General features: G+C 36.8%; 1 protein-coding gene and 1 pseudogene across 4 annotated transcripts; one reads left to right on the forward strand and one right to left on the reverse strand.

The window, feature by feature from the left end:
• Positions 1-2136: 2136 nt before the first annotated feature.
• On the forward strand, positions 2137-19520 carry LOC130797451 (protein COFACTOR ASSEMBLY OF COMPLEX C SUBUNIT B CCB3, chloroplastic-like). 4 transcript variants are annotated; one of them, XM_057660032.1, is made up of 2 exons: positions 2137-5421; positions 13447-14389. In XM_057660032.1, the coding sequence occupies exon 2, from the start codon at positions 13481-13483 to the stop codon at positions 14048-14050; it is 570 nt and encodes a 189-aa protein (XP_057516015.1). In that variant the 5' UTR covers positions 2137-5421; positions 13447-13480; the 3' UTR covers positions 14051-14389. The 4 variants fall into 4 exon arrangements, with proteins under 4 accessions (XP_057516015.1, XP_057516014.1, XP_057516012.1 ...); XM_057660031.1 differs by having other exon boundaries at positions 2170-2539; XM_057660029.1 differs by lacking the exon at positions 13447-14389 and adding an exon at positions 18811-19520 and having other exon boundaries at positions 2205-5421.
• A 412-nt stretch (positions 19521-19932) lies between these two features.
• The window catches only part of LOC130798875 (anamorsin homolog), an 8056-nt pseudogene continuing 1325 nt past the window's right edge, over positions 19933-26663 (reverse strand).

Here is a 26663-nt window from a genome sequence, read left to right on the forward strand (position 1 = left end):
TTGAAGTGAATCCACAACCAATTGTTTGTCAATAGTGAGGTAATCTGGTAAAGTCCCTTCCCTTGCTGCCTTTGTTTTGTTCATGTGAGGAATGTGATAGTCAAACCCCCCCTGTTTTTTCATGACCTCTATCATACAAGCTTGTAAAGTTATGAAAACAAACCTTAAACATTGTGGACTCAGATTTTGAAATGCATTATTCACAGCCTTAAGCAACTCTTTAACATTGTAAGCTGATTTTTGATATTGCAAAGCTTGAATTGATCTAAAAAAACCTAAATCTAGCACATTCATGTCAGGGGAATTTGGAGGTTGTTGCACTAATTGTATATTAAATCCATCTTTCATTGCCTCTTCTAAAAACCCTCTGTCATTGTGTGCTATATGAGGTTTGGCATTGTCTTGTTGAATGTAAATACGCTTGGATAATTCAGCAGGCCATTTTGCCCTAATGGTTGGCAGCACATTAGTGATAAGCATTTCTCTAATGTGCTCTTTTGTGATTGACTGTATTGGCTTAGTTTCCATCTCCCCCCTTTTCCTGTTCTTTGAGCTTCTTTTTGCTGGCTCCTGTGTAATAAATGGCCAAATGCCTATCTTTCCATCAAAAAAAACATCACCTTCAGTTGTAAATATAGGCTTTGTTACAGCACACATAAACATTATTTTTGGTATGAACCTTTTTGATTGACATTCTCTATGTGGTTCTACTTCACCCGGAGCTAGATAATAACTTTGTGTCTCTCGGGTTAGATAGAAATGTTTTTCATCTATGTGAACAACGTTAGTAAATGGCTTAAACTTGAACTGATCATTTTGTTCATTGTATTCACATTTAGATAATGCAAAGCTTAACCTGTGTAACTTGTTGTTTTCATTCAAAGCTGGTTTGATTGCGTTTGTGTGCCTTCTTATTACTTTGTTCCTCTTCCACCTACACACCGTTGATTGTGACACTTCCATTTGCTTTGCTACTGAATGCTGTGTACCCTTGAGTTCATATTTGATTGCCTTAAATTTTTCTTCATCAAACTTTATTTTGTTTGCTGCTTCTTTCCCCCATCTCTTGCTGTTGAGGTTAATGATTGTGGTATTGGTTGTCATCTGCTTCTTGACATCATTCCACAATCGTGTAATTGTTTTCCTACAAACCTCAAACTCAATCGCAAGTGCGTTGATTGTGCCTAGTGCTGGTTTGCCCTTCTTATTTAATGCAGACAGTAGCTTCTGCATTATGCTTTCTCTTTGTTGTGTAGTTAATTGTTTTGTAGGAGCCATTGTTTTAGTTGATTGTGTAATAAATGAGCTTTGTCATTGTCTATTTATGCTTTCTGTTTTGTAATGTTATGATTGATTTTTTCTTCTTGTTGCACATTTCATTTTTGGCGCCACACTTTCTGTTTTCTCAAATTTTGGCTGTGTGCTTTGGGAATTTTCTTGAATTGTTGGCGGCAGTTTCTGAATATGTATTCAATTCCTTCTTTTTGGACATTTTCATTTTGGGTTTCAAAATAATGTGGGTACTATGATGATATTTTCCATTTTGAAAAATTGGTTGTTTATAAATTGGAGGCTATTTAAGAAATTATTAATGCATTTTTTTGGGTAATTTGGAAAATCTGAAGTCAATGATCGCAAAAAAATTCGCACTCACATGATCAGTAACGACTGCAACTACACCGAAGCTGTTGAAGAATTGAGAAGGCTCTCCGAGATACCGTAATTGATGTTTTTAATTTTTAGTACTCTTGACAAACTTATGTAATTTCCAAAAATTATTGTAAACGTAATTGTGGCGCAATTTAGGACTTAATTATGTAATTTAGGACTTAATTAAATTATCGATGTAATTGTGGCGCAAAAAAATTTCAAACTTTTGGTGCCAAAAAAAATCAGCTTTTAATTTGGTGGGAATCATTAATTCCTTAATCTTTACAATTAAAAACCCATAATACTACTCTCTCTCCTCTCTTAGGGTCCCATTTTGACTTTTCTTAAAATCCGTGAAAAGTCAAATGGGACATCTCACCTGAATAGGAGGGAGTAACTTTTTATTGTCTATAAATAATCACTTATCACCTACAATCCTAGAGTAATCAATAAACTAGTTGTAAAATTTATTATTACCGGTGTTGATTAGCTCTTGCCCAAAAAAAAAATCAAGAAAAAAAGAGTAAACAATAACAATGTCGTTCTCAAAATCTCATTCAGTCATCACCCGGTGAATTTATAGTTTTGCGCCTAACCCCTCGCCTCCTCACCACATCCAAAACCTCCATTTCTTTCTCTCTCCTTGCCTTCATTTGCTCCCCATTTCCCCTTCTTCATCCTTCCTTTCCATCTTTTTTCTTTATCCAGAACCATAAATTAGGGTTTTTCTTTTCAAATCGCACACCTTTTTCTCTTACTTTTTCCCCTTTCTCTTTCACTTCCAGTCAAAATTGCTTCCAGTAGATCTGTGCTCCATTTTTTTCTAGCTCAAGCTTCCTGATTCTTCGCCATGTTTTGGAAGCTCAGTGCCTTGTCTGCTTCATCGCCTGTAAGTTTCAACTTCCATTTTTAAAATCTAAATCCCGATTTTTTTTTTCCTTTTAACTTTGTTTGTTTATAGCTTAATAACCTCAAATGTATCCAATTTTTGATCTGTTTGTTACAGTTTGCTCTTAAGCTTTCCAAGAACAATTTTTTAAAATTAGTGTTTTTAGTTTGCTTATTTTTTCCGATGACCATGTGGTTATGTTTGTATTTGGTATACTTGGGATATTTAAATCTATAAAGTTGACTATAGTATTTGTTGGATGAGTGCTGAAGTGAAGAGGAGGATTCAAGTTTGTTTTTTTTTTTGTTTTTTTTTTTTGTTTTCTTAGATTAACTATTGATGACTAGCGTGTTATGAGCTATATCACTTCCTCTTCAATTTTTTGTTGGTTATTTGAATATGTTTGATGACATCCTTTTGCTGGACCAAAGTCCAACGTTGGGCTTATACATAAAATATTTATGTCATTATATATAATTAAAATTGTCAATATACCCTACTTAAATGATCTAATTAAAACTAAAGGGTTTGAGTTTAAATATATCAATAGGTATACCCTACTTAAATGATCTAATTAAAACTAAAGGGTTTGAGCTTAAATATATCAATAGGTTGTGGGCCTTAAATGTGTAGAGACTCGTTTTATGACTGAGTTTATGACTGAGTTCTATGATGGGCTGAATGCCAGTCACAAGTTCCTAGGTTATACATATTCCTTTTCTCCTATTATCCCGAGAAAATAAGAGTGATAACATAGAATCAGGTATTCAATTTTCTCTTGTAAGTTTGTTCTTCTAATTCAACATAATCGATCCTGTTTGTTAGTAATGGTATTCACCATTGTTTTGTCCCATCAAGTGGTATCAGTCGCCTTTTTATGATGAGTTTTAGGACAATTTTATGTTGTTGCACCATTTTTAATCGATTAATTTGGAATTTGAGTCACTATTATGCTCAGTAAGTTTTATTCAATTAATTTTTCTTTTCGTCTGTTGGAGAATTAACAATCAGAAATTGGTCTTTTTTTTCGAAAGATAAAGCTACTGGAATTACTCATGTTACTTTCTTTTAAACCTAGGCCATAATTGTAAAATATATGGAGAATCAAATAGTTTTTCTCATATGGCTTAATCGTTTTTTTAATAATAAATGTTTCCCCTATTGTTCAGGGAATTTAGTTTTTTTTTAAGGAAATTCAGTTGTTTTTTTTAATTAAGTATCCATGTCGAATATGTAGGAGTATTCATTTTAATTAGTTTCCTATTTTTTTAGGGAAATCAATTTATATTTAAGTTTAAGATTAAGCATTTAGTTTGTTTTAAGGTCTTAGAATCAGTTAATATTATTATTTGGTCGATGTTTCCTATTTTTTAGGAAATTTGTTTTTTTAGGTGTTGGAATCAATTAGTTGTTGGGTAATTGCCACGATTTGCCTAAGATTATTAAGCTCCTTATTTTTGGATTATGGTTTCTTCATCCATTTTTAATGAAGATATTTTAGGAAATCAATTTGTTTTAAGCTTTGAGAAATACGGTTTTTTGAAATTATGTTTTTTCTAATTGCTCTCGTATTACAATAATTTAAATTGTAAAAAGGGATATTCGGAATAATTAAAGTGTAAATATAGTATGCTTTTATATATACCGGAGGTAATTTAGTAGATACAATAAGTCGCCGAAGTGATCTCTTTTATTGAAATTAAATTATTAACAGTATAAAAGGATAGATTCACAAAAATTATATTATTATCAATCGGCTCAAAAGAAGGTCCCTAATAATATACTTGTGTGAATTTTTTCGGGTGATGATAAACATGTGATAGTTATAAGGATTACATATGATTATTTAATCGGACCAAGAAGGTTTTATAATCGATGTGTTATTTATTATCAATGTTAGATTACTGCAACAAGTTGTCACTAAGAAGTTAGTATTTTCATCCAAAGATGGAATATTAATGAAAAATCGATATCTTGTAATGGAATGTTACTAAATTAGACTTATTATTATTGGTTTTAGAATTAAAGTTTGTGACATTATTAAGTTTATTTTCTTGTTCTTTTTCAGTTTATCTAATCCTGTTAATATTACTTTTAACATCTATTTAATTCTTTATTAAATGGCTCATATTTTAAAGAATGGAAAGAAAATCTTTCGATTGTTCTTGGAGTTATGGATCTCGACTTTGCGTTAAGGGTTGACTCTCCCACCCTAGTTACTGATTTGAATACCTCTGATTAAAAGAGGAAGTTTGAAAGGTGGGAGAGATCAAATCGCATGTGTATGATGATTATCAAAAGGGCCATTCTTGAAGCATTCAGGGGTACAACTTCTGATGACATAACTACAGCTAAAGCTTTCCTTACGAATATTGAAAAATGGTTTGTCAAAAATGAAAAGGCTGAAATTGGTACAATTTTGATGACCTTAATTTCAATGAGATATAAAGGTAATGATAATATTAGGAAGTACATAATGAAAATGTCTCATTTAGCTTCGAAACTAAAGACACTAAACCTGGAAATTTCTTAGGATCTAATAGTGTACTTGGTTCTGATATCTCTTCCTGCAAGTTTTAATCAGTTTAAGGTGAGTTATAATTGTCAGAAAGAGACCTGGTCTCTGAATGAGCTCATCTCACACTATGTACAGGAAGAGGAAAGGTTAAAGCTAGAAAAGACTGAAAGTGCTCATCTTGCCTTTACCTCAAAATCTAAAAGGAAAAGGCCACAAAAGAAAAAAGCTGCAGATAAGGATTCTCAAAAGAAACAACAAAAGGATAGATCAACCAATGTTGAAAATAAGGGTTGTTTCTTTTGTGGAAATCCTAATCACAGGAAGAAGCAATGCAACGATTACCACGCTTGGCGTGCTAAGAAAGGTATGCTTCTTAGTTTGGTTTGTTCTGAGGTTAATTCGGTTTTAGTGCCTAGAAACATATGGTAGGTAGATTCTGGTGCAACTACTCATAGATGTGTGTCTTTGCATGGTTGTCTGAATTGCCGAAAACCAGATGATGGTGAAAGATACATCTATGTAGGAGATGACAATATGGTTGAAGTAGAAGCTATTGGAAAGTTTAGACTATTGTTAAAGACTGGATTTTATTTGGATCTTAATGAAGCATTTAATGTTTCGTCTTTTCGACGAAATTTGATTTCAATTCTACTTTGGACAAATTTGGGTTTTCTTGTTCATTTGGAAATGGAATTTTCGGTTTTTTTTCATGATTCAAAATTGGTTAGTTCTGGTTCTTTATTGTTAAATGATAATTTATATACAATTGTATCTTTTGCTTCATATAATGAATCCTTGCGATTATCTTCGCGAGTAATATAAAAGAAAGGCAACTAATGAAAATTCAGCATCATTATGGCACTAGAGATTAGCCATATCTCCCAAAGGAGAATGGAAAAGCTTGTGTTTGATGGAATTTTAGGATCTTTAATTTTCATTTGTATTGAATGTATTAAGGGAAAACAAATCAATCAAAGGAGATATGATGCCATGAAGTCTTTAGATGTCTTAGAACTTATTCACACAGATATTTGTGGTCCATTTCCAAGTCCTTCTTGGAATGGAACTATATTTTATCACGTTTATAGACGATTATTCAAGATATGACTATATATGTCTTATTCATGAAAAGGCTCAATCACTAGACGTGTTCAAAAATTATAAGCCTGAAGTTGAAAATAAACTTAACAGAAGGATTAAAGCCGTCAGATCTGATCGTGGGGGTGAATACTATGGTCGTTATGATGATTCAGGTGAACAACGTCCAGGGCCTTTTGCTAAATTTCTGGAGCAATGTGGTATCGTTTCTCAATGCACCATGCCTGGTACTCCAACTATGAATGGTGTTACTTAGAAACGAAATAGGACTTTTAAGAAATGGTAAGGAGCATGATTAGTCATTTTATCTTACTAGAGTCATTCTGGGGAGAAGCAATTAAGACTGTAGCTTATATTCTTAATAGAGTACCAATAAAAGCGACTAATAATAAAACCATATGAACTATGGACTGGCAAAAAAGCCGAGTCTAAATCATTTTCATATTTGGGGATGTCTAATTGAGGCACGGCCTTACAGGCCTAATGAAAAGAAATTGGATTCCAGAACAATTAGTTGTTATTTTGTTGGATACTTTGAAAAGTTAAGGGGGTTTAAGTTTTATGATCCTAAAGCTAAATCATTTTTTTAGACGATAATGCTAGGTTTCTTGAAGATGTCGATTTTGTGGAGGGAGATACAGTTAGAAACATTGTTTTTGAAGAAGAGAATATCATTGTTCCTCGAGATGTCATTGGTATTGAATCGATTCCCACATCGGACATTATTATGATGCAGTTCAAAACAATGTTGATGGAGAACCTCCCAGACAACAAACTCTCGCTCTTCAAGAAGTTGTGCCATTAAGAAGGTCCACTAGAGAGAGAAGAAGTGCATTGCCAAATGATTACATTGCATATCTTCAAGAACATGAAAGTTCTACCTCTCCAGAGTGGATAGAGTGGATAGATGCCGGAAAAGACAATGATGCTTGAACACATTGTAATGGAAGATGACCCAGTCAACTTTTATCAAGCTATGGAAAGTGCAAATTCTCAACAATGGCTTGAAGTCATGAATGAGGAAATGCAATCCATGAAGGACAATGATGTTTGGGATCTCGTCGTATTGCCAGAAGGTATAAAAACTATTGGTACTAAATGGATATTTAAAACCAAAAGAAGGATTCAAATGGCAATGTGGAGAGATTTAAAGCTCGTCTGGTAGTGCAAGGTTTTACACAAAAGGAAGGCACTGATTACATAGAGACTATCTATCCGGTTTCTTCGAAAGCTCCTTGAGGATAATAATGGCATTGCTAGCACATTTTGATCTTGAGTTACATCAGATGGATGTAAAGACAGTGTTTCTCAATGGTAATATTGATGAGACAATTTATATAAAACAACTTGAAAACTTTGCGGTGGGTGACCCAAAGAAGATGGTTTGTAAACTTAAGAAATCCATCTATGGACTCAAGCAGGCGTCTCGTCAATGGTATTTGAAGTTTCATCAAGTGATACTCTCATTTGGTTTCGAGATGAATTTTCTTGATGAGTGCATTTGCCACAAGTTTTAGTGGAAGGAAATACATTTTTCTAGTTTTGTATGTTGATGACATATTGCTTGCAAGCAATGATATAAGCTTTTTGCGTGAAACTAAGAATCTTTTATCAAAGAATTTTGAGAACGGTGACACCTCTTTTGTATTAGGTATTGAATTACATCGAGATCGTTCTCGAGGTATTCTTGGGTTATCACAAGAGAGTTAATATCGAAAATGTGTTAAAAAAGGTATGGCATGCAAAATTGCAAATCAGGAGATACCCCTGTGGCTAAAGGAGACAAATTCAGTCTTGATCAGTGCCCCAAGAATGAATTTGAGAAAAAGGAAATGGAAAATATTCCTTATGCTTCAGCAGTAGGGAGTTTAATGTATGCTTAAGTTTGCACTCGTCCAAATATTGCATACATAACAGGGGACGTTATTTAAGCAATCCAGGATTAGAATATTGGAGAGCAATCAAAAGGTGTCTTACAGTAAATACAAAAGACAAAGACATATATGCTCACATATAGGAGGTCAAATAAGCTCGAGATCATTAAGTATATTGACTTCGATTTTTCAAAATTTTATCACGATGTTGTGTATGGTGGATTCTTGATGCGGATGCATCAGGCAAAAAAGCCTTCTCAAACCACATGCAAGGACAAAACAATACAAGTGACTCATTATCTACGCCAATTAGTCAACAGGAGCAAGATACCAGCAATGATACTTTCCACACGTCAGGCATAGACCCAAGAACACTCAAAGAGACTAAGGAAACTCAACACACCACAGAAACCAGCATAGTGGGTGCAAAAGAACCAACAGATAGCAGAAACAGAACAGCAGAGGAATCTGACGACCAACAGACTTTGCTGACTCTCCTGAGCACGAACCAGAGGCACCTGGACCCTGAGGAAGACTGGAGCGTCATCTCTCTACATGGGCCAAGACATAGAGGGCCCAGAGTCTCAATAACAATCCACCAGGAAGCCTGTAGGACACATTGAAGAAGGGTTGGTCAGCAGATTAGGAAAATCAGAAAATTGAGTAAGTGTTGGCCTTTCTGTTTGCATTTTGTTTTGTTAGTTAGAACACGTGTATTAAGCAAGTCCATTTGTAACGGCTATATATACGAATGCTCTCATGTAATAGGGGACGTTTTTCATTTTGATCAATATACTGAGGTATTTGAAGAAGGTTTCATTTTTCTGTTTTGAAGTTTTTGTGCAAACTTCATCAAGTTGTGAGACAACTTGGCCGGAGAGTTTGAAGAATTACGTAGAAACTTGGATTCTCAAAGGAACCATACAATCAAGGCTTCAATATCCTTGCATTGTAATAGTCATAGGATAGTTATACAAGGCAGGCAAAGTGCAACAACCACCCTCGTCAGAAAATCAAGAAGATCCTTCTTGGCCTGTTGTGAGTGTCTGTACGTTTGTTTGTGAAGTATTTTGGGTTTCTGAATGTGTTATTAATTAAGGTTGTAAATCAACGATAATCATTGCATAACAAAGGCCTTAATCAACCCTTTGTTTTGCATCAACTTAGTATCAGAGCCATTTTACGAAAGGGACAAAGGTAGTATAAAGGCGGGTCATTTCAAGAAACTTGTCATTCGTTCTGGGCAATTTCAGAGGAGGAGTCTGTAGGGCGATTTTTGGGCGATAAAATTGGAGATTTACTCGTCATTGTTTCTACGACATACAGGGAGTGATTTCTCCTACTTGATTTCATTTATCATTCTTTTTGTTTACATTGGTTCATACAATCAGATACAGAACACACGTTAGTGCATTGGAATTGTTTTCTTGCATTTACGTTTTTCGCATCCATCTTATCAAAATTGTTTTTGTGTGCATTGCTGGTTAATTAGCTGTCTCTGGTCGAATGGATATGACCATGGAGGAAAGATATGGGATGTTAGAAGAGAATATGCGTGTTGTCATGCAAACCTTGACTCAATTACGGATAGACAATTAGAATGATGGATTGCCAAACCCTAATTTGCGACCATACGAAGATCAAACAATGAAAGTAGATGTTCCTGAATTTGATGGACTTTCACACGACCCAGCCAAATACCTAGAATGGGAAGGTAGGTTGGAACAATACTTTGAATTTAGGGAGACACCGTTAGACCACCAGTTCAAAATAGCCAAGGTAAAGTTGATTAAGTCGGCTGCGGTTTGGTTAGAAGGAATACAGAAACAGAGACTTAGGGAGGAAAGAAGTAGGATCAACACTTGGGGAAAACTTAGAAAACACATGAGGAGAAGATATGTCCCAACCTATTATAAGCAGCAACAGTATGTGCAACTTAATGCCATGAAACAGGGAAATGGATCTGTACAGGAATACATGAATGAGTGGGAAAGATTATATGTGTTATGTGACATACATGACCCTGAGGACATGAGAGTTAGCAGGTTTGTAGCAGGACTGAGAGAGGACATTAGGGACAACAATGATGATTATACCTGACCTCGCTCTACATGCAGCAAGCCTACATGCCATGGAGATTGAAAAATATATGAGAAGGTTAACTGCTGCACACACTAAGACCACCAGGACCTACACACCTAAGAACACAAACAACATGACTTTGCCTAGGAGGGATGCACAGGGTACTGGACCCAGGAACAACACAGTAAGAACAGAGCCCCCCACAAACCCTAAGGATGTGATATGCTTTAAGTGCAATGGAAGAGGGCACTATAAGAGAGATTGTCCTAATGCAAGAGCTTTTACCATGAGAGAATGGAATGACATTAGACAAAACGTTAACCCAAGGAGAATATTAGTGTCAAGGAATGGACAAGAAGAGGAGATAGACCCACCCAACCTTAGTGATGAAGATGGCACCTATTGGGAGGATGAACATGGTAACAGACATAGATATGAAGGGGATACTGAGGAGGAAGAAGAGGGAGATCTGGAGAAGATTCCACCTGAGGAAGAGCATGTTAGTTTAATCAGTTGAGAAGCTTCCATAGCACACCCATGGCTAAGAAATTTGATCAAAGAGAGAATATCTTTCAGACCAAGTGCAAGGTGCAAGGAAAAGTATGTGATTTAATCATTGATAGTGGGAGTGAATCTAACTGCATCAGTATGCAGCTGGTAGATGAATTGAACATGGAGACCAAGCCTCACCCTCACCCCTACAAGATGAAATGGTTAGACAACAAGTCCAGTGGTTCAGTGAGTAGACAGTGCCTAGTGAACATGACCTTAGGAACATATGTGGATGAAATTCTGTGTGATGTGTTAGAGATGGATGCCTGCCATCTGCTGTTGGGCAGACCATGGCAATATGATAGGAAGACCACACACAATGGCTATACCAACACCTACACCCTTAGACACAATGGGAAGAAAAAAGAGTTGTTACCCCTGCCTCCCCACAGAATTGTTCCTCCTAAACCAACTCAGGTACATGTCCACTTAATGAGCAGAAGAGAGTGTGAAAGAGAGGTTCAAGGAGAAGGAGAGATATACCTTCTGGTTAACAAGGAAGTCCATAACCCTATACCCATACCACCTGAGTTGAGAGGCCTGTTAGATCAATATAAAGATGTCTTCCCTAATGACTTTCCCCCTGGTTTACCCCCTGTAAGAGGCATTGAACACCAGATAGACTTGATACCAGGAGCTAGCTTGCCTAATAAGCCTGCATACAGAACCAATCCTAAGGAAACTAAGAAGCTGCAGAGACAGGTGGAAGAGTTAGTGCAGAAAGGGTATGTCAGAGAGAGCCTAAGCCCCTGTGCAGTGCCTACTCTGTTAGTACCAAAGAAGGATGGCACATGGAGAATGTGTATTGATAGCCGTAGTGTAAACAACATAACAATTAAGTATAGATTCCCTATACCCAGGATTGATGATATCTTGGATGAATTGGGTGGTTCTCAATGGTTTAGCAAGGTGGACCGAAGGAGTGGATACCACCAAATTAGGATGAAAGCAGGGGATGAATGGAAAACTGCTTTTAAAACAAAGTATGGGTTATATGAATGGCTTGTGATGCCTTTTGGGTTAACTGGAGCACCTAGTACTTTCATGAGGTTAATGAATGAAATCTTGAGGCCATTTTTGGGAAAATTCATAGTTGTTTACTTGGATGACATACTCATTTACAGTAGAGAAAAGGCAGAGCACCTAAACCACCTGCAACAATTGTTTGAGGTTCTGAGAAAACAGAGGCTGTATGCCAAATTAGAAAAATGTAATTTCCTTTTGCCGGAGGTTAGTTTTCTGGGTTACATAATAGGGAAGGCAGGAGTCAGAGTAGATCCTGCCAAAGTACAAGCCATAAAGGAATGGCCCACACCCACTACCCTAACACAAGTGAGATCATTTTATGGGTTGGCATCTTTTTACAGAAGATTCATCAAGGATTTTAGCTCTGTTATGGCCCTTGTAACAGAGTGCACAAAATAGGGGAAGTTTGAGTGGAATGCAGCTGCCCAACAAGCCTTTGAAACCCTAAAAAATATGATGTGCAAGGCTCCCATCCTTAAACTACCTGATTTCACCAAGCCCTTTGAATTAGAATGTGATGCAAGTGGAGTAGGAATTGGAGCAGTGTTAGTTCAAGAGGGTAGACCCATAGCTTTTTTTAATGAAAAACTGAATAACAGTAGGCTCAATTATTCCACTTATGATAAAGAATTTTATACTATAATTAGGGCCTTTGACCATTGGTCTCACTACCTAAGAATCCAACCTGTTGTGCTTCACACAGATCATGAGTCTTCAAAGTATATTAATAGTCAGCATAAGTTGAGTAGTAGACATGCAAGGTGGGTAGAATTCATGCAGACTTTTGACTTCTCAGCTAAGTACAAGGTGGGAAAGACCAATATCATTGCTGATGCATTAAGTAGAAAATGTAGCATGCTTGGAATATTGGGATCTAAGATTTTAGGGTTTGAGTTCATTAAAGATCAGTACCAGGCCTGCCCCGACTTTGCTGACATATACAGGCTATGTAATACCACACCACAGGGCTTATTTAGCATACACCAAGGGTACTTGTTTAAAGGGAACAAGCTATGCATACCTAAGCTGCGTCTTAGATCTATTTTAGTGAAAGAAGTGCATGAAGGGAGCATATTAGGGCATTTTGGGATTCAGAAAACCCTTGACATGTTAGCTAAACATTTCTTTTGGCCTAAAATGCTTGGCACAGTGGGAAAATATGTGCTAAAATGTGAGACTTGCCTTAAGGCAAAGGTGACTTTCCACAAGGGAGAATACTTGCCCTTACCTGTTGCTCAAAAACCATGGGAGCATGTAAGCATGGATTTCATGGTAGCCCTACCTAAGACTAGGAGAGGGAAAGATGCCATTATGGTGGTGGTGGATAGATTCTCTAAAATGTCACATTTCATAGCATGTACTAAAACTAATGATGCACAACACATAGCCAAGTCATATTTTGCTGAGATTGTAAGGCTATATGGTATCCCCAAGACAATTGTCTCAGACAGGGATAGTAAATTCTTGAGCCACTTTTGGAAGTCCTTGTGGAAAATGCTGAGCACTAAACTCTTGTTTAGTACTGCTTACCATCCACAAACGGATGGACAAACGGAAGTGACCTATAGGACTTTGGGTACTATACTCAGAACCTTCGTCAGTACAAATGTGAGAGAATGGGACTTAAGGTTATGTCATGCTGAGTTTGCATACAACAGAGCCCCTAGTCGTGCCACTAAACATACCCCACTTGAATTTGTGTATGGTACTAACCCTCTGCTTCCTGTATCTCTGATTGACTTAATTATGTGTGACAGTAAATAAGTGGAAGCAGAAGAGCTGGTCAAACAGATGGAAGCAATTCACAAGCAAGTTCATACCAATCTGGAGGAGACTAACAGAAAGTATAAAATGCAAGTTGATAAACACTTGAAGGCAAGGCCACCAATCAAGGAAGGTGATCATGTATGGGTGTACCTCAGGAAGAATAGATTTCCACAGCTTAGGAAGAATAAACTCCTACCAAGAGCCATAGGCCCATATCCAGTCTTAAAGAAATATGGAGACAATGCCTTTGAGATCCAGCTGCCTGTAGAGTACAACGTCTCCCCTATCTTCAACATAGGAGATCTTACCTTGCACAAACCTGATCAACAATTGGGGACAATTCTTTTTCAAGGGGGAGGAGTTGATGCAGATGCATCAGGCAACAAAGCCTTCTCAAACCACATGCAAGGACAAAACAATACAAGTGACTCATTATCTACGCCAATTAGTCAACAGGAGCAAGAGACCAGCAATGATACTTTCCACACGTCAGGCATAGACCCAAGAACACTCAAAGAGACTAAGGAAACTCAACACACCATAGAAACCAGCATAGTGGGTGCAAAAGAACCAACAGACAACAGAGGAATCTGACGACCAGCAGACTTTGCTGACTCTCCTGAGCACGAACCAGAGGCACCTGGACCCTGAGGAAGACCGGAATGTCATCTCTCTACATGGGCCAAGACATAGAGGGCCCAGAGTCTCAATAACAATCCACCAGGAAGCCTGTAGGACACATTGAAGAACGGCTGGTCAGCAGATTAGGAAAATCAGAAAATTGACTAAGTGTTGGCCTTTCTGTTTGCATTCTGTTTTGTTAGTTAGAACACATATATTAAGCAAGTCCATTTGTAACGGCTATATATACGAATGCTCTCATGTAATAGGAGACGTTTTTCATTTTGATCAATATACTGAGGTATTTCAAAAGAAGGTTTCATTTTTCTGTTTTGAAGTTTTTGTGCAAACTTCATCAAGTTGTGAGACAACTTGGCCGGAGAGTTTGAAGAGTTACGTAGAAACTTGGATTCTCGAAGGAACCATACAATCAAGGCTTCAATATCCTTGCATTGTAATAGTCATAGGATAGTTATACAAGGCAGGCAAAGTGCAACAACCACCCTTGTCAGAAAATCAAGAAGATCCTTCTTGGCCTGTTGTGAGTGTCTGTACGTTTGTTTGTGAAGTATTTTGGGGTTCTGAATGTGTTATTGATTAAGGTTGTAAATCAACGATAATCATTGCATAACAAAGGCCTTAATCAGCCCTTTGTTTTGCATCAATTCTATATAAAGAACACTTGAGATATTTTGTGACAAAGATTCCACCGTGAAATTTTCTAACAACAATAAGAGTTCGAGGAAAGTCAAAGTTTGTGGCTCTCAAATTCTAGGTTGTAAAGGAAAGAATTCAGGGTAAAGAATTGTCAATTACACATATTGGTACAAACTCTATGATTGTAGATCCGCTCTCCTAGGTGTTACCACCCAAGCGGTTTCTTGAGCTTTTAGCTCATATGGGTGTTGTTTCCACTATGGAGGATGTTCAGTTTTTAGTGGGAGTTTGTAAGTTTAATTTATTGAACATGTGTTGACATTTTAGTTATAAGGTTTTCTGCAGAAATTAAGTTATGACAAGATTTTGGTTTTATACCCTGATTATGTTTTTGGTAATAGTTTGATCTCACTATTAAAGTGGATCAGTTGGATACGGACATGTTAAGATCACATTGCATGTTGTTTCCATGCTACCCATCCACTACATGATCTATGTCATTCTTTTGTGTTGGTATTATGATCAATGAGGTCTAGTTCCCACAAATGTAACAAAGGCAGCTTTAGTCTATGCTAATATGATTGATGGACGAGATTGATTTTTGATACATTACAGTTTTGACAGTATGTTTGAGCTCAAATTTGGTTTTGTAATGATACAAGTTTATGCAATTTTTACATATAACCCAAGTAGGAGATTATTGGACCAAAGTCCAACTTTACATGGCCCACTACATTTCACACACATATTAATGAACAAGGTCCTCCTTTAAGTCCATTATTCGTCATAATTAATAATTAGAGGAGAGCGCTCTCCTCAAAAACTCTCCCTGTAACAATCTCCTCATATAATGTACTACCTTAAAATTTCAAGGGAATCTAGGTGACCTAGATGAATTTAACTTAATTCTACAAGCATTCTCTAATAAACAATAACAAAGCAGGTGTAATAATTCGCATTTACCTGAAACGCTGAATGTTTTATGGAATAGAGTTTCGGAATTTGGAATAGAGTATCGGAGTGGTACGAAAACGAGATCCAGGTCACCGGCGGCAACGTTCCGGTTGCTAACATCAGAACCTTTAAAGCCATCCAAAATTAGTGTTGAGAAGAAGAAAATACGCAGTCTAAAACACTAGAACCCTAACAAAAGAGCAGTTTAAAAACAAGATAGGAGGATGAAGAAATTTTCCGTCGTCAATGGTGGTTGAGGCTCCTGTTAGTGTTGTTACAAATGCGTAGCTCTTTATCCTATTTTTAATTGCCACCGATCATTTGTCACGGTGAAACCTTCTAGAGTCTATATATGGCTCTTATAATTGGAGTATAGTTGGTCTATCAGGCGTGTATAGTTGGCGGTACCTTATTCACGTCTCAGACAGGAGGCTATGTCTTCTCCACCTTTCGTGTTTTTTTGCCTTGCCTTTTACGTTTTGCTTTTCTAATCGTTTCTATCTAATACCTCCTTTTTTTTTTACTTTTATTCTTTCATTTTTATTTATTTATCATATTATTGTCTATAGTTAACGAGTGTTGTAAGTTGGAAGCTTTCGGGTAGTCGCAGGTTTCACTCTCAGTGGAGATATTTCTTGAGCCGAGGGACTCTTTAACAGTACTCTCCTTTATGGGTATGAGCTGTCGTTGTTCTTCCCTCCTTAGACCTTGTTCTGGCCCGACTGCCTTTGTTCTCCCCATTGTTTTGAGAGCTTCTCCTACTTCTTCTGTGGTAATATCACTCGTTGACCCATATTCCAGTGGTCTTTTGACGTTAGAAATTTGATTATCCGCCTCCTTTGGCCCCTTAGACTCATTGAGTAGCTGAGAGAAATACTGGAGCCATCTGGTTTTGATGTCCTCTTGTCTCAGGATAACTTGTCCTCCCTCATCCTTGATGTATTTCACTGCCTCTAAGTCTTGCCGTTGTCTGGACCTAGTCCTTGCCAACTTAAAAATCTGCTTCTCCCCCTCTTTAGTATCAAGCTTCCAATACAAGTCCTCATAACCACAGTTTTTTGCCTCCATTACCGCTTTTTTTGCCGCCTGCTTTGCTTCTTTATAGCTCACTCTCTTTTCTGTTCTATCCTCCTCTTCCGTGCATGCCATAAGTTCCTTAAGTCTCTTGTTTTTATCCTTTATCTTCCTTTTCCACCTCATTGTTCCACCACCACGACTCTTTAAATACTTTTGGTTTATCCGACGACACCCCTAAGGTCTCTTTTGCCACTTTTCTAATGGTTTTTGCCATATTCACCCATATTTCATTCGCATCCTCTGACTGACTTGGGAAGCCCAATAAACTTATCTTGCTTGACAGGGTTGTGACCATATCCCCTTTGAGTCTCCCGCGCATGATCTTTTCCCTGAACTCAACCTTTTTCTCTACGATTTTCTTCCTCTTCCTGAAATCCAGTACTAAAAGCCTGTGTTGGGTGGGCATCCTTGTACCCAACACCACCTTACAATCCAAGCATGATGCTCGATCTCCCTTGCACACTAAGAAATAGTCAACTTGGGTTGCATGCATGCCGCTCTTATATGTGATCAAACGCTCATCTTTCTTTCTAAAGATCGAGTTTGCTATAACCAATTTTTTTGCTAGCGCAAACTCCAGCAAATTCTCCCACTCTCATTCCTTGCCCCCAAACCAAACCCTCCATGAACCTAATAATAGTTTCCCGCATCTCTCCCTATATGTCCGTTAAAGTCTCCTACTAAGAAAACTCTCATCTTCCGGGATAGTTCCCATGAGGTCTCCCAGGTTATCCCAGTACTCGTACTTCACTTGCTCATCGAGCCCAACTTCAACCAATTGCTTCCGGGATAGGACTGACAATGGATATGATTTCTTCCTCCACTACTATCCTAACTAGCATAATCCTGTCATTACACCTCCTTACTTCAACCAATTGCTTTAGGATATCATTAGACACTAGGATGCTAACCCCGTTACGTCTGCCGTCCAGACCTGCATACCACAACTTATATCCCTTTATACCTTTTGCTTTTTGCCCCTTTCACCGAATCTCTTGAAACACATACTACATGAATCTTGTATTTAGAAAGCTCATTGGCCAACTCCAATCACTTGACTTCTAGGGTAGCTATGTTCTAAGTCTCTACGCTTAGTTCTAGATCCTGCTTATGTTGCCCCCCTGACCCCCTTTCCTTGGACCTGATCTCAGGCGACCATAATTGCTTCCTAACTCCATATTCAGCTACTACGGACTAAGGTAAAAGGTTATAATCAGATCACTAACAGAGATCAACATAAAAAAACAAATAGATACAATAAATAAATAAGTAAATAAATAATTAAATAAAAGAAAGATAGAAAACTACTAAGTATGAGAACAATCCTTTCAAAAGGTATGAGAACATTCCAAGATATGATAACAGAACCAAAAAAGTTAAATTCAAAAAAAATAAAAATAAATCATAAATCTTAGTTTGAGTCTACACCAAAGGGAAACTCAAAAGCGAAAGACCAAAATGATTTGATAGGAGAAAAAGCAAGAAGAAAAGCAGAAGAAAAAAAAATAGTATTGTAGAAATATAACCGTTGTAGAATTCAGGCACAAAAACAAATCTCAACTCAATAAATTTTTCGAACAAACAATTCAGCACACATATCAATACAGCAAAACCAAATGCAAACCCAAAATTCGATAATTCGATCAGCAAAACAAATTTCCAAGCTCCAAAACAAAATTCAACACAAGACCCAACAGCTGATAATGAATATGTAAGCTTTTACCTCAAGTAAAATTGAAATCTGAGGAGCAAATTTTTTCACTGAAAAAAGCAGCTCATAAAACGAAGGTTATCCGAAATGCAGCTTCAGAAAATTATAGGGGTCGAACCACCGACGGTGACACAAAGAGTGGGGGTGGCGGTGAGAGCAAGCGGTGGCGTGGAAGAAAAGAAGAGTTAAAATACTTAAGAGTAATAGAGTACTTCATAGAAAAGTTCCCTTTTCAATTTTTCTCCATTAATTATTTCCCATTAATTTGTTTTTCCCATTATTATTAGTAGTTTATATTGGCAATTTTCTCATCACCAAACTTGTATTTACGCAGATTAGATGTTGGAGTACGAGTAGAAGAAACCTGGTTCAAAGCCCACAAATAACACGATATAGTCCTCGATGTGTCTTGGGAGTGACGATTCGATCAGGCATTGAAAGCTTGCACAAAGACCCTGGAATAATCATTCCTCAACCATGCTTTGGTTTTGATTTATTGGCTGGTGCAGCAAATAACAAGATTAGTACACTCGAAACATCACAAATGCTCAATGAGTTGAAGCATAGCTTACTTCTAACGGATTTGGATCCAGCCACCGCAAAGGCTGTTGTTCCTTTTATAGGACCTTTCCTTTCGGCATTTTCATTCCTTTTCATCTTAAGGATTGTCATGTCGTGGTATCCCAAACTTCCATTGGGCAAGTTTCCGTATGTTCTTGCGTATGCACCCACGGAACCTCTTCTTGTTCCTACACGCAAAGTGATTCCACCTCTCGGAGGAGTGGATGTAACACCCGTAGTTTGGTTTGGATTACTTAGTTTCCTAAATGAGATATTAGTAGGACCCCAAGGGCTACTTGTTCTGCTTTCCCAACAGACATAGGTGACAAAAATGTCCGAGAGAGTTGATGGTCACTACTCATTATGATGTATCTTGTAATACTAAGTCTTATTTCTACAACACTTCATACAAATATGTAACTATGCAAGTTTTGGGATATTAAAACAACACATAGTTGCCTCAGTTGAGGCTTTAGCTCTAGATTTCTTTAAGCTTTGTGCTTTGACATTCATTCAAAACTCTACTCATCCCGTTGTATACATCTTCAATCTCAACAATTGGCAACAACGTTGATTTCATTTTAAATTCCACAAAAGGAAAGAACAAAGAACATTTGTGCTTAAGCGCCAAATTTAAAGAAGTATCGTCAGGGGCTAGAAAGCCTCTATAGGTTGTGTAGATTGACATTTGATCCCAATACTGCATTACATAACCATGTTGCTTTCGTTTTGATCAACAAATTACCGTCTTTACATACAAGAAGCACTATAATGAGGTGAACAGACGGTTTTCTTAAACTACATACATTCTAGACAAATGCACACCATGATCATTTCTCTCTAACAGCGTAAACGGTGTTCGTAAAGATGCAATTGAATTTGATATTGCTCCGGTCTATATATCAGCTGCAAGGAAATTATCCGACAATGATACCTGCATCAACAAAATCCAGTACAACTTTGTCACGGATAAGGGTCATATATTTAATCTCTGAAGAAAAGTTCGCATAAGACGTACATGGGGCTGAATCTGACCAAACTTGGTCTCGCATTACAGGGTTTATGCATTCTATAGATGATGCAAACTACATAAAAAGTTTAATTCATACTACTATCATTAAAAGGCAGTCAGTGTAACTGATTTTAGTGGACATTCAGGCCAGTATCACAAATTCGCTAAACTCCTTGCGAATTATGGTCGATTTTAGGCTATTTTTGGACCATTTTTAGTGAGCAAATCAAGAAATGAATTCTCTAACAAATTATGTTACTATCATCATACTACATCACAAGCCATATCATTTCAGGTATAGGCAAACACGGTATGGTAAATTCTCAAATCAGTATGGAGTGGAGTTGCAAGGAAACATAAATGGAATCAGAAACATTCAAAAAAATGTATCTGAGGTACAGTTCCTTCAGTCCCTAATAGTGTATTTGGATAAAACTTGAGAAAAGGAGAATAGGGGAGAGTCAAAATTGTTAAACTTTGAAGTTAAATTGTTTAGGTATATATAAAGACCCAAAAGTCAACCCAGTAACTTCTAACTAGAGAGATAGATGAAAGCTAAAGGTGCTATGGATATCTAGATTCTGGAGGACGGAAGTCAAGCATCAAAAACCAAGCAGTAGAAGTATTATCAAGGGTTTTCTGGAATAATACATCTGTGTAACAGGAACGCATGACCCTTCATAAAGTAACAGGCAACAAAGTTATCACGGGTATTTTTCGGAAGTTAGGAAATGGCTTAGGCAGTAGGAACTGCATCTATTTCTTGCTCATCAAAAAAACATAATTGGACATTGTAATTTCATGGTGGAAAATATTAGATTGAAACACTGTGGCTGTGGTATAAGAACTAGGCAGGAGATCGAAGCAACTCATTCACAAACCACCATAAAAACAACGTAATGGCATGTCCAATGCTAAGCAGCTATTAGAATAACAAAAGAAAAAAAATAAAAAAAATAAAAAAAATAAAAAAAGATCTCTACACTTATTTATAGAAGTTTACGTAACGTTTAGAAAAGTCAAGTGCACCACTTAATCCAACTTTATAGTCCAGACTACACAGGTAGTAAGGGAATCTGTCATATACTATAAGTTGGAGAAGGGAAAAATGAGTAAAAATAAAGAAAGACATAAAAATATTGTATACACATTTAGTGAGGTTTCATGCTCATGGCATGGGACTCGGGGAGTGCAAGCCGATCAAATGCTTGTATTTATTTTTTCTATGTAATGTTGTGAATTACAGTAATACAGATCCATTTACATTTCTATCTTATCTAACAATTATGGTACAATAGCTACATTTTTTTACAAATTGCACACTACCGTGCATGGCATATATAGACTTCTTCGGTTTATTATATGGGCAATTTTGGGGGTGTGCACGTACAAAGCATCCGAAGTCAAGGGGCCTCATAATGAAAAATGATATTAAAATAATAAGAGTAATAAGGTAGAGTGGATGGTTAGAGTATTACTTAATTTGTCCCTCTTTCTCTTATCACAAATGAGATAATGAGAGGCACTATAAAGCTAGAATAGAAAGAAATCGCTTTAAGTGGATACTTCAAATATCTTGGGTTTATAATTCAAAATAGTGGAGATATCTAATAAGTTGTGACCCACAAAATTATGCATTGGTGACAAAAAAGGAGAGCGTTTACTGGGATATTATGTTATCAAGGTACACCTAAAATTAAAGAGCAAGTTTCATCGAAATCCCATTAGAGTTGCACTACTATATGGATCAGAACGTTGGCTTTTTAGATAGAATCATAGTAGGAAGATAGGAGTGGTGGAAATGCGAATGCTTTCATAATGGGTAAATATACCTTAAGGGATACAATTCAAAACAAAGATACAAGAACGGATTTAGGAGTTGCAAACATTGAGATAAAATGAAGGAAAATCGTTTAAGATGGTTTGGACATGGCCAAAGACAAAGTATTAAAAAACCGATAAGGAAGATAAAAAATAGGAGCACGAGGAACTGAAAAAGAGGACGAGAAGAGTGGAAGGGATATGAAGGATCTAGATTTACAAATTGAAATGGTAGAAAAGCCATATAAATGGTGAAGAAAAATTCATATGGACGACAATTGGTATTGATATTAGTTCATGTAACCATCCCAATCTTCTGATTAAGGTTATGACATTATCGTTGTTGTTGTCATTCTTTTTTCACTTTCCAAAGCAATCCTTTAATTCCCACATCTTCTTTCACACCATGTAATTTTCACTCATTCATAAAGAACCTCGCCATCTCATTTATCAACTTTTCAAGCCTTCAAATTTCTACATTTCTCTATGATTAATTATTAACCCATTACTTCTTTATCACTCCCTCCTTAACACTAGGGAAGGGAAAATAATTTTTAACAACTTCTAAAACATTTTTATTTTTATTTTAGAAAACAATATCTTTATAATTAATAAAGGGTCTCAATTTTTAAAAATACAAAAAAAAGCAAAACCTCAATTATATTTGCTCCTCCCCTGGTCTATCATATAATACATAAACACAACCTAAGTAACAACATAAGAAATACACAATTTTCTCAATGTAGTAACTCGCACCTCAAAGTATCCTTCACATACCCAAAAATGGTAGAAAGTTCCATTTCCTTTCCAAAGCTAATAAGAAAATGGTACTACTATTGGAGTTTCAGTTGTTCAATATATGAACTTCGATATATCAACAAAGAAATCACGATGATTTATGGACATTTCTCCCTCTCAAATTTTTAGACTTGGACTAATTGTTTTCCCTCTTTACATATGCACCTTTCTGTTTCCAGGAACTTCTAATGCTTAGCAAGGGTAGACCTCCTTTATAACTTTGCATTTTGAATGACTTAGTCCTAGCCATCTTGGATCTCAACAACCTTCCCGACTTTCCTTTGTCTAAAACTTAGTAATTTCCTCATATGTCCATTTACATATTATACTTTCAAAACCTATCAAGAACTTACAAACATTCCATAACCAACATTTCATTACTAGAGTTTGGGGCATCCGATATATGCAACCTTATTATTGTAATCATATTGCAAAAACAAGACCAAATCATATAATATCGTTCTATTCGTAAATTTTTAAATTCTACCAAACCAACCCCCATCATAACAGGGTGAAGATCCACATCATAAAGGATGAGGATGGTTTTTCTCATTGTACGACAACTGCACCACCCTATTAATTTATTTTTGCATGATGATTGTAATAGCAAACATCATCAGCAATTTCACATAAATCGAAAGTGATCATGTAATGGGTCATTTTACAAAGGTCCATTATAATAGGAAACAAAGAATTATAAATCTTCACTCTATCAAGAATAAACAAAAATTCTATCAAAAATTTATTAAAAAATGAAATATCGCACATCAAAGTTCCAACAAAATAATTTTAGAGCAACATAGAAAGATATGAACAATAGGCACTTCACTTAATGCAATACAAGTGAAAACCTAATCTTGATGTATGATATAAGTCTGCCTAAAGCTTCTTAGAAGACCACATATATCATAAAGGGCAGTACTTGCTTTATGGTAATCCACAAGACTTCAAATAAGGCAAGCATCAAAAAAGTTCACGACAAAACCTCCTCCACACACCAACAAAAGAAATGGAACATTTTCATTTCCAAGAATAAAAAGAATGTCAAAATTATCAATAAACGAATCTTTTCACATGATGCAACTTCACTAATAAACATTTCAAAAAAAAACTTGACAGGAAACTTAAGCTCAACTCAGCGTCAATGCGTCACTGTACCTAAAGTAAGCAATGCGATGATTTATGCAAAACATGCAGCCTTTATAAGCAACTAGATGAGAACGCTAGTATTCCACATGTACCAAAAATGACTGTTATAAGGCCTTTTCTCTAGCTTAAATAGAACACGGATGCTAGCTATCATAATTGAAACAAAGCTTTGTAGGAACTTGGTCACCAATTGAGCACAATATGGCATAAAAACCTTCAGTTTCAAGTTTTGAATAAGTTTAGACCATTCCCATTCACTATTATACTCTCTGGAGGAAACAAGAATACAATGACAGTAAAGCAGTATATAACAAAATAAACCTTAGTAAAATAGTAACAGTATTGAAGTGCAGTTACATTTACATTGTAGTTACATTATATACATTGCAGTTACACTATACTAGGATGTTTAATATTAGACAGTTATTTTGTGTTAGTTACTAGTTGATAAATGCTCATGTATATATAGAATATGATTCTAAGTAATAAACAAGAGAGAAAACAGTATCTTTCAAAACGAAATTCCAGAAATTATTAATTCTTCATGGTATCAGAGCCTTAGGGTTTAGATCCAGGAAGGACTCATCATCTATCGGTTCTTACCTACAAATGGCTGATTCATCAGAAGAACAAACTCACCAAACCCTAATGTCTTTGGAACAGATGGAACAGATGTTTCAAATGTTTCAGAAACTCAACAAAATAACCAATCAAACCGAAAACCCAACATCACTCAAAATTTCAGAAAAACTCACATACCACAATTATACGAAATGGTGCAAGTTAATGTATGTAGCAATTGGAGGTCGGGGGTGGCTCAGTCACATCATTGCCGGACCCCCGCAACAATCAGACCCCAACTATTCCCAATGGGAAAAAAGAGATGCCATGGTCATAGCGTGGATAATTGAGAACATAGATGGATATATTGTAAATCAATTCCTGGACTATACAACAGCACACAACCTATGGCAAGGGATCGAAAGTCTCTTAGGATGTGGTAAGGACGAATTGCAAATCTTCGATTTGAGTTCAAAGGCAGCAACATTGAAGCAAAACAACGACACTATTGAGGTTTACTACGGTAAACTCAACACACTATGGAAAGAAATTGATAGGAGAATGCCAAATCCAATGATTTGCCCACAGGATATAACATAATTTAATAAATTCATTCAAAGACAGAGGCTCTATCAATTCATAACTGGGATTAACGACGATCTTGACAAAGAGAAGAGGGACATCCTCAATAGTGTACCTTTACCGATGGTGGAAACCGCCTACGCATCAATCAGGCGAGAGATCGCACGCCGAAAAATTATGACCGGCGTCTCATCATCAGGAACTGGTCCCTCAGAGATAGGCTCGGGTTTAGCCACGAGAAACAAACCTTTTCAAAGAAGCCTTCCAAGAACCAAAGTGGAAGTAAGCTATGGACGAAAAGATCATGGCTCTCCAGAAAAACGAAACGTAGGAAAAGTGCAGACTACCAGGTGATAAGAAGACGGTTGGCTGTAAATGGGTTTTCTCAGTCAAATATCATGCTGATGGAACCATTGAGAGGTATAAAGCAAGGCTTGTTGCTAAAGGGTACACACAAACTTACGGGGTAGACTACTCGGAAACATTCTCACCTGTGGCCAAAATCGATACTATTCGAGTCCTCTTCTCCGTAGCAGCAAATAAAGAGTGGCCTTTGTTTCAATTTGATATAAAAAATGCCTTCCTATATGGGGAGATTGAAGAAGAGGTATACATGGAGCCACCACCCGGGTATTCAGACGAGTATAGCCAAGGAGAGGGGTGTCGACTTAAAAGAGCACTATACGGCTTGAAACAGTCTCCTAGAGCGTGGTTTGGAAGATTCACTACAGCAATGAAGAGATTCGGCTACAAACAGAGCAACTTAGTCCATACTCTATTTCTCAGGCGGAGTGGAATACAAATTACATGCTTCGTGATTTATGTAGATGATATGGTGATTATCGAAAACGACTCCAAGGAAATTGACCGTCTCAGGAGCAAATTATTCCAAGAATTTGAGATGAAGGATTTGGGACAACTGAAATACTTCCTAGGAATAGAAGTTCTAAGATCAAAAAGGGGGATATTCATCAATCAGAGAAAGTACATCTTAAATCTCTTAGCAGAGACAGGCATGTTAGACTGCAAGCCCGCAGATACTCCTATGGTAGCTAATCATGGTCTACAAATTGTTAAAGGGGTAGAAGCAGCAGATCAAGATCGCTATAGATGGATAGTGGGAAAGCTGATCTACATATCCCACACGAGACCAGATATTGCCTACGCCGTAGGGATTGTAAGCAAGTTTATGCATCAACCTCAAGTAGAGCACATGGCAGCAGTCCTGAGGATCCTGAGATACTTAAAGGGAACCGGTAATAAAGGAGTCTTCTACTCAAAAAATGATAATCTTGATCTTATTGGTTACATAGATGTAGATTGGGCTGGTGATCGGGATGACAGGAAGTCTACTTCAGGATACTTCACTCTTGTAGGGGGTAAACTAGTCACTTGAAAGAGTAAGAAATAGAAGGTGGTTCCTTTGTCCAGTGCTAAAGTAGAATTCAGAGGGATAGCAAAAGGAGTTACAGAGATTCTATGGATTAGGAAACTCTTAGGAGAACTCGGCTTTCACCAGACACAGGCAAGACGTCTGTATTGTGATAACAAAGCAGAAATAAGCATCTCCGAAAACCCAGTCCAACATGAACGAACGAAACATGTAGAGATCGATCGACACTTTATCAAGGAGAAACTAGAAAGCAAGGTCATCCATCTGCCCTTTATTAGATCTAAAGACCAACTAGCAGACATTCTCACAA

Source organism: Amaranthus tricolor, chromosome 13 (assembly GCF_026212465.1).
Source record: "Amaranthus tricolor cultivar Red isolate AtriRed21 chromosome 13, ASM2621246v1, whole genome shotgun sequence".
Classification (NCBI taxonomy): Eukaryota; Viridiplantae; Streptophyta; class Magnoliopsida; order Caryophyllales; family Amaranthaceae; genus Amaranthus; species Amaranthus tricolor.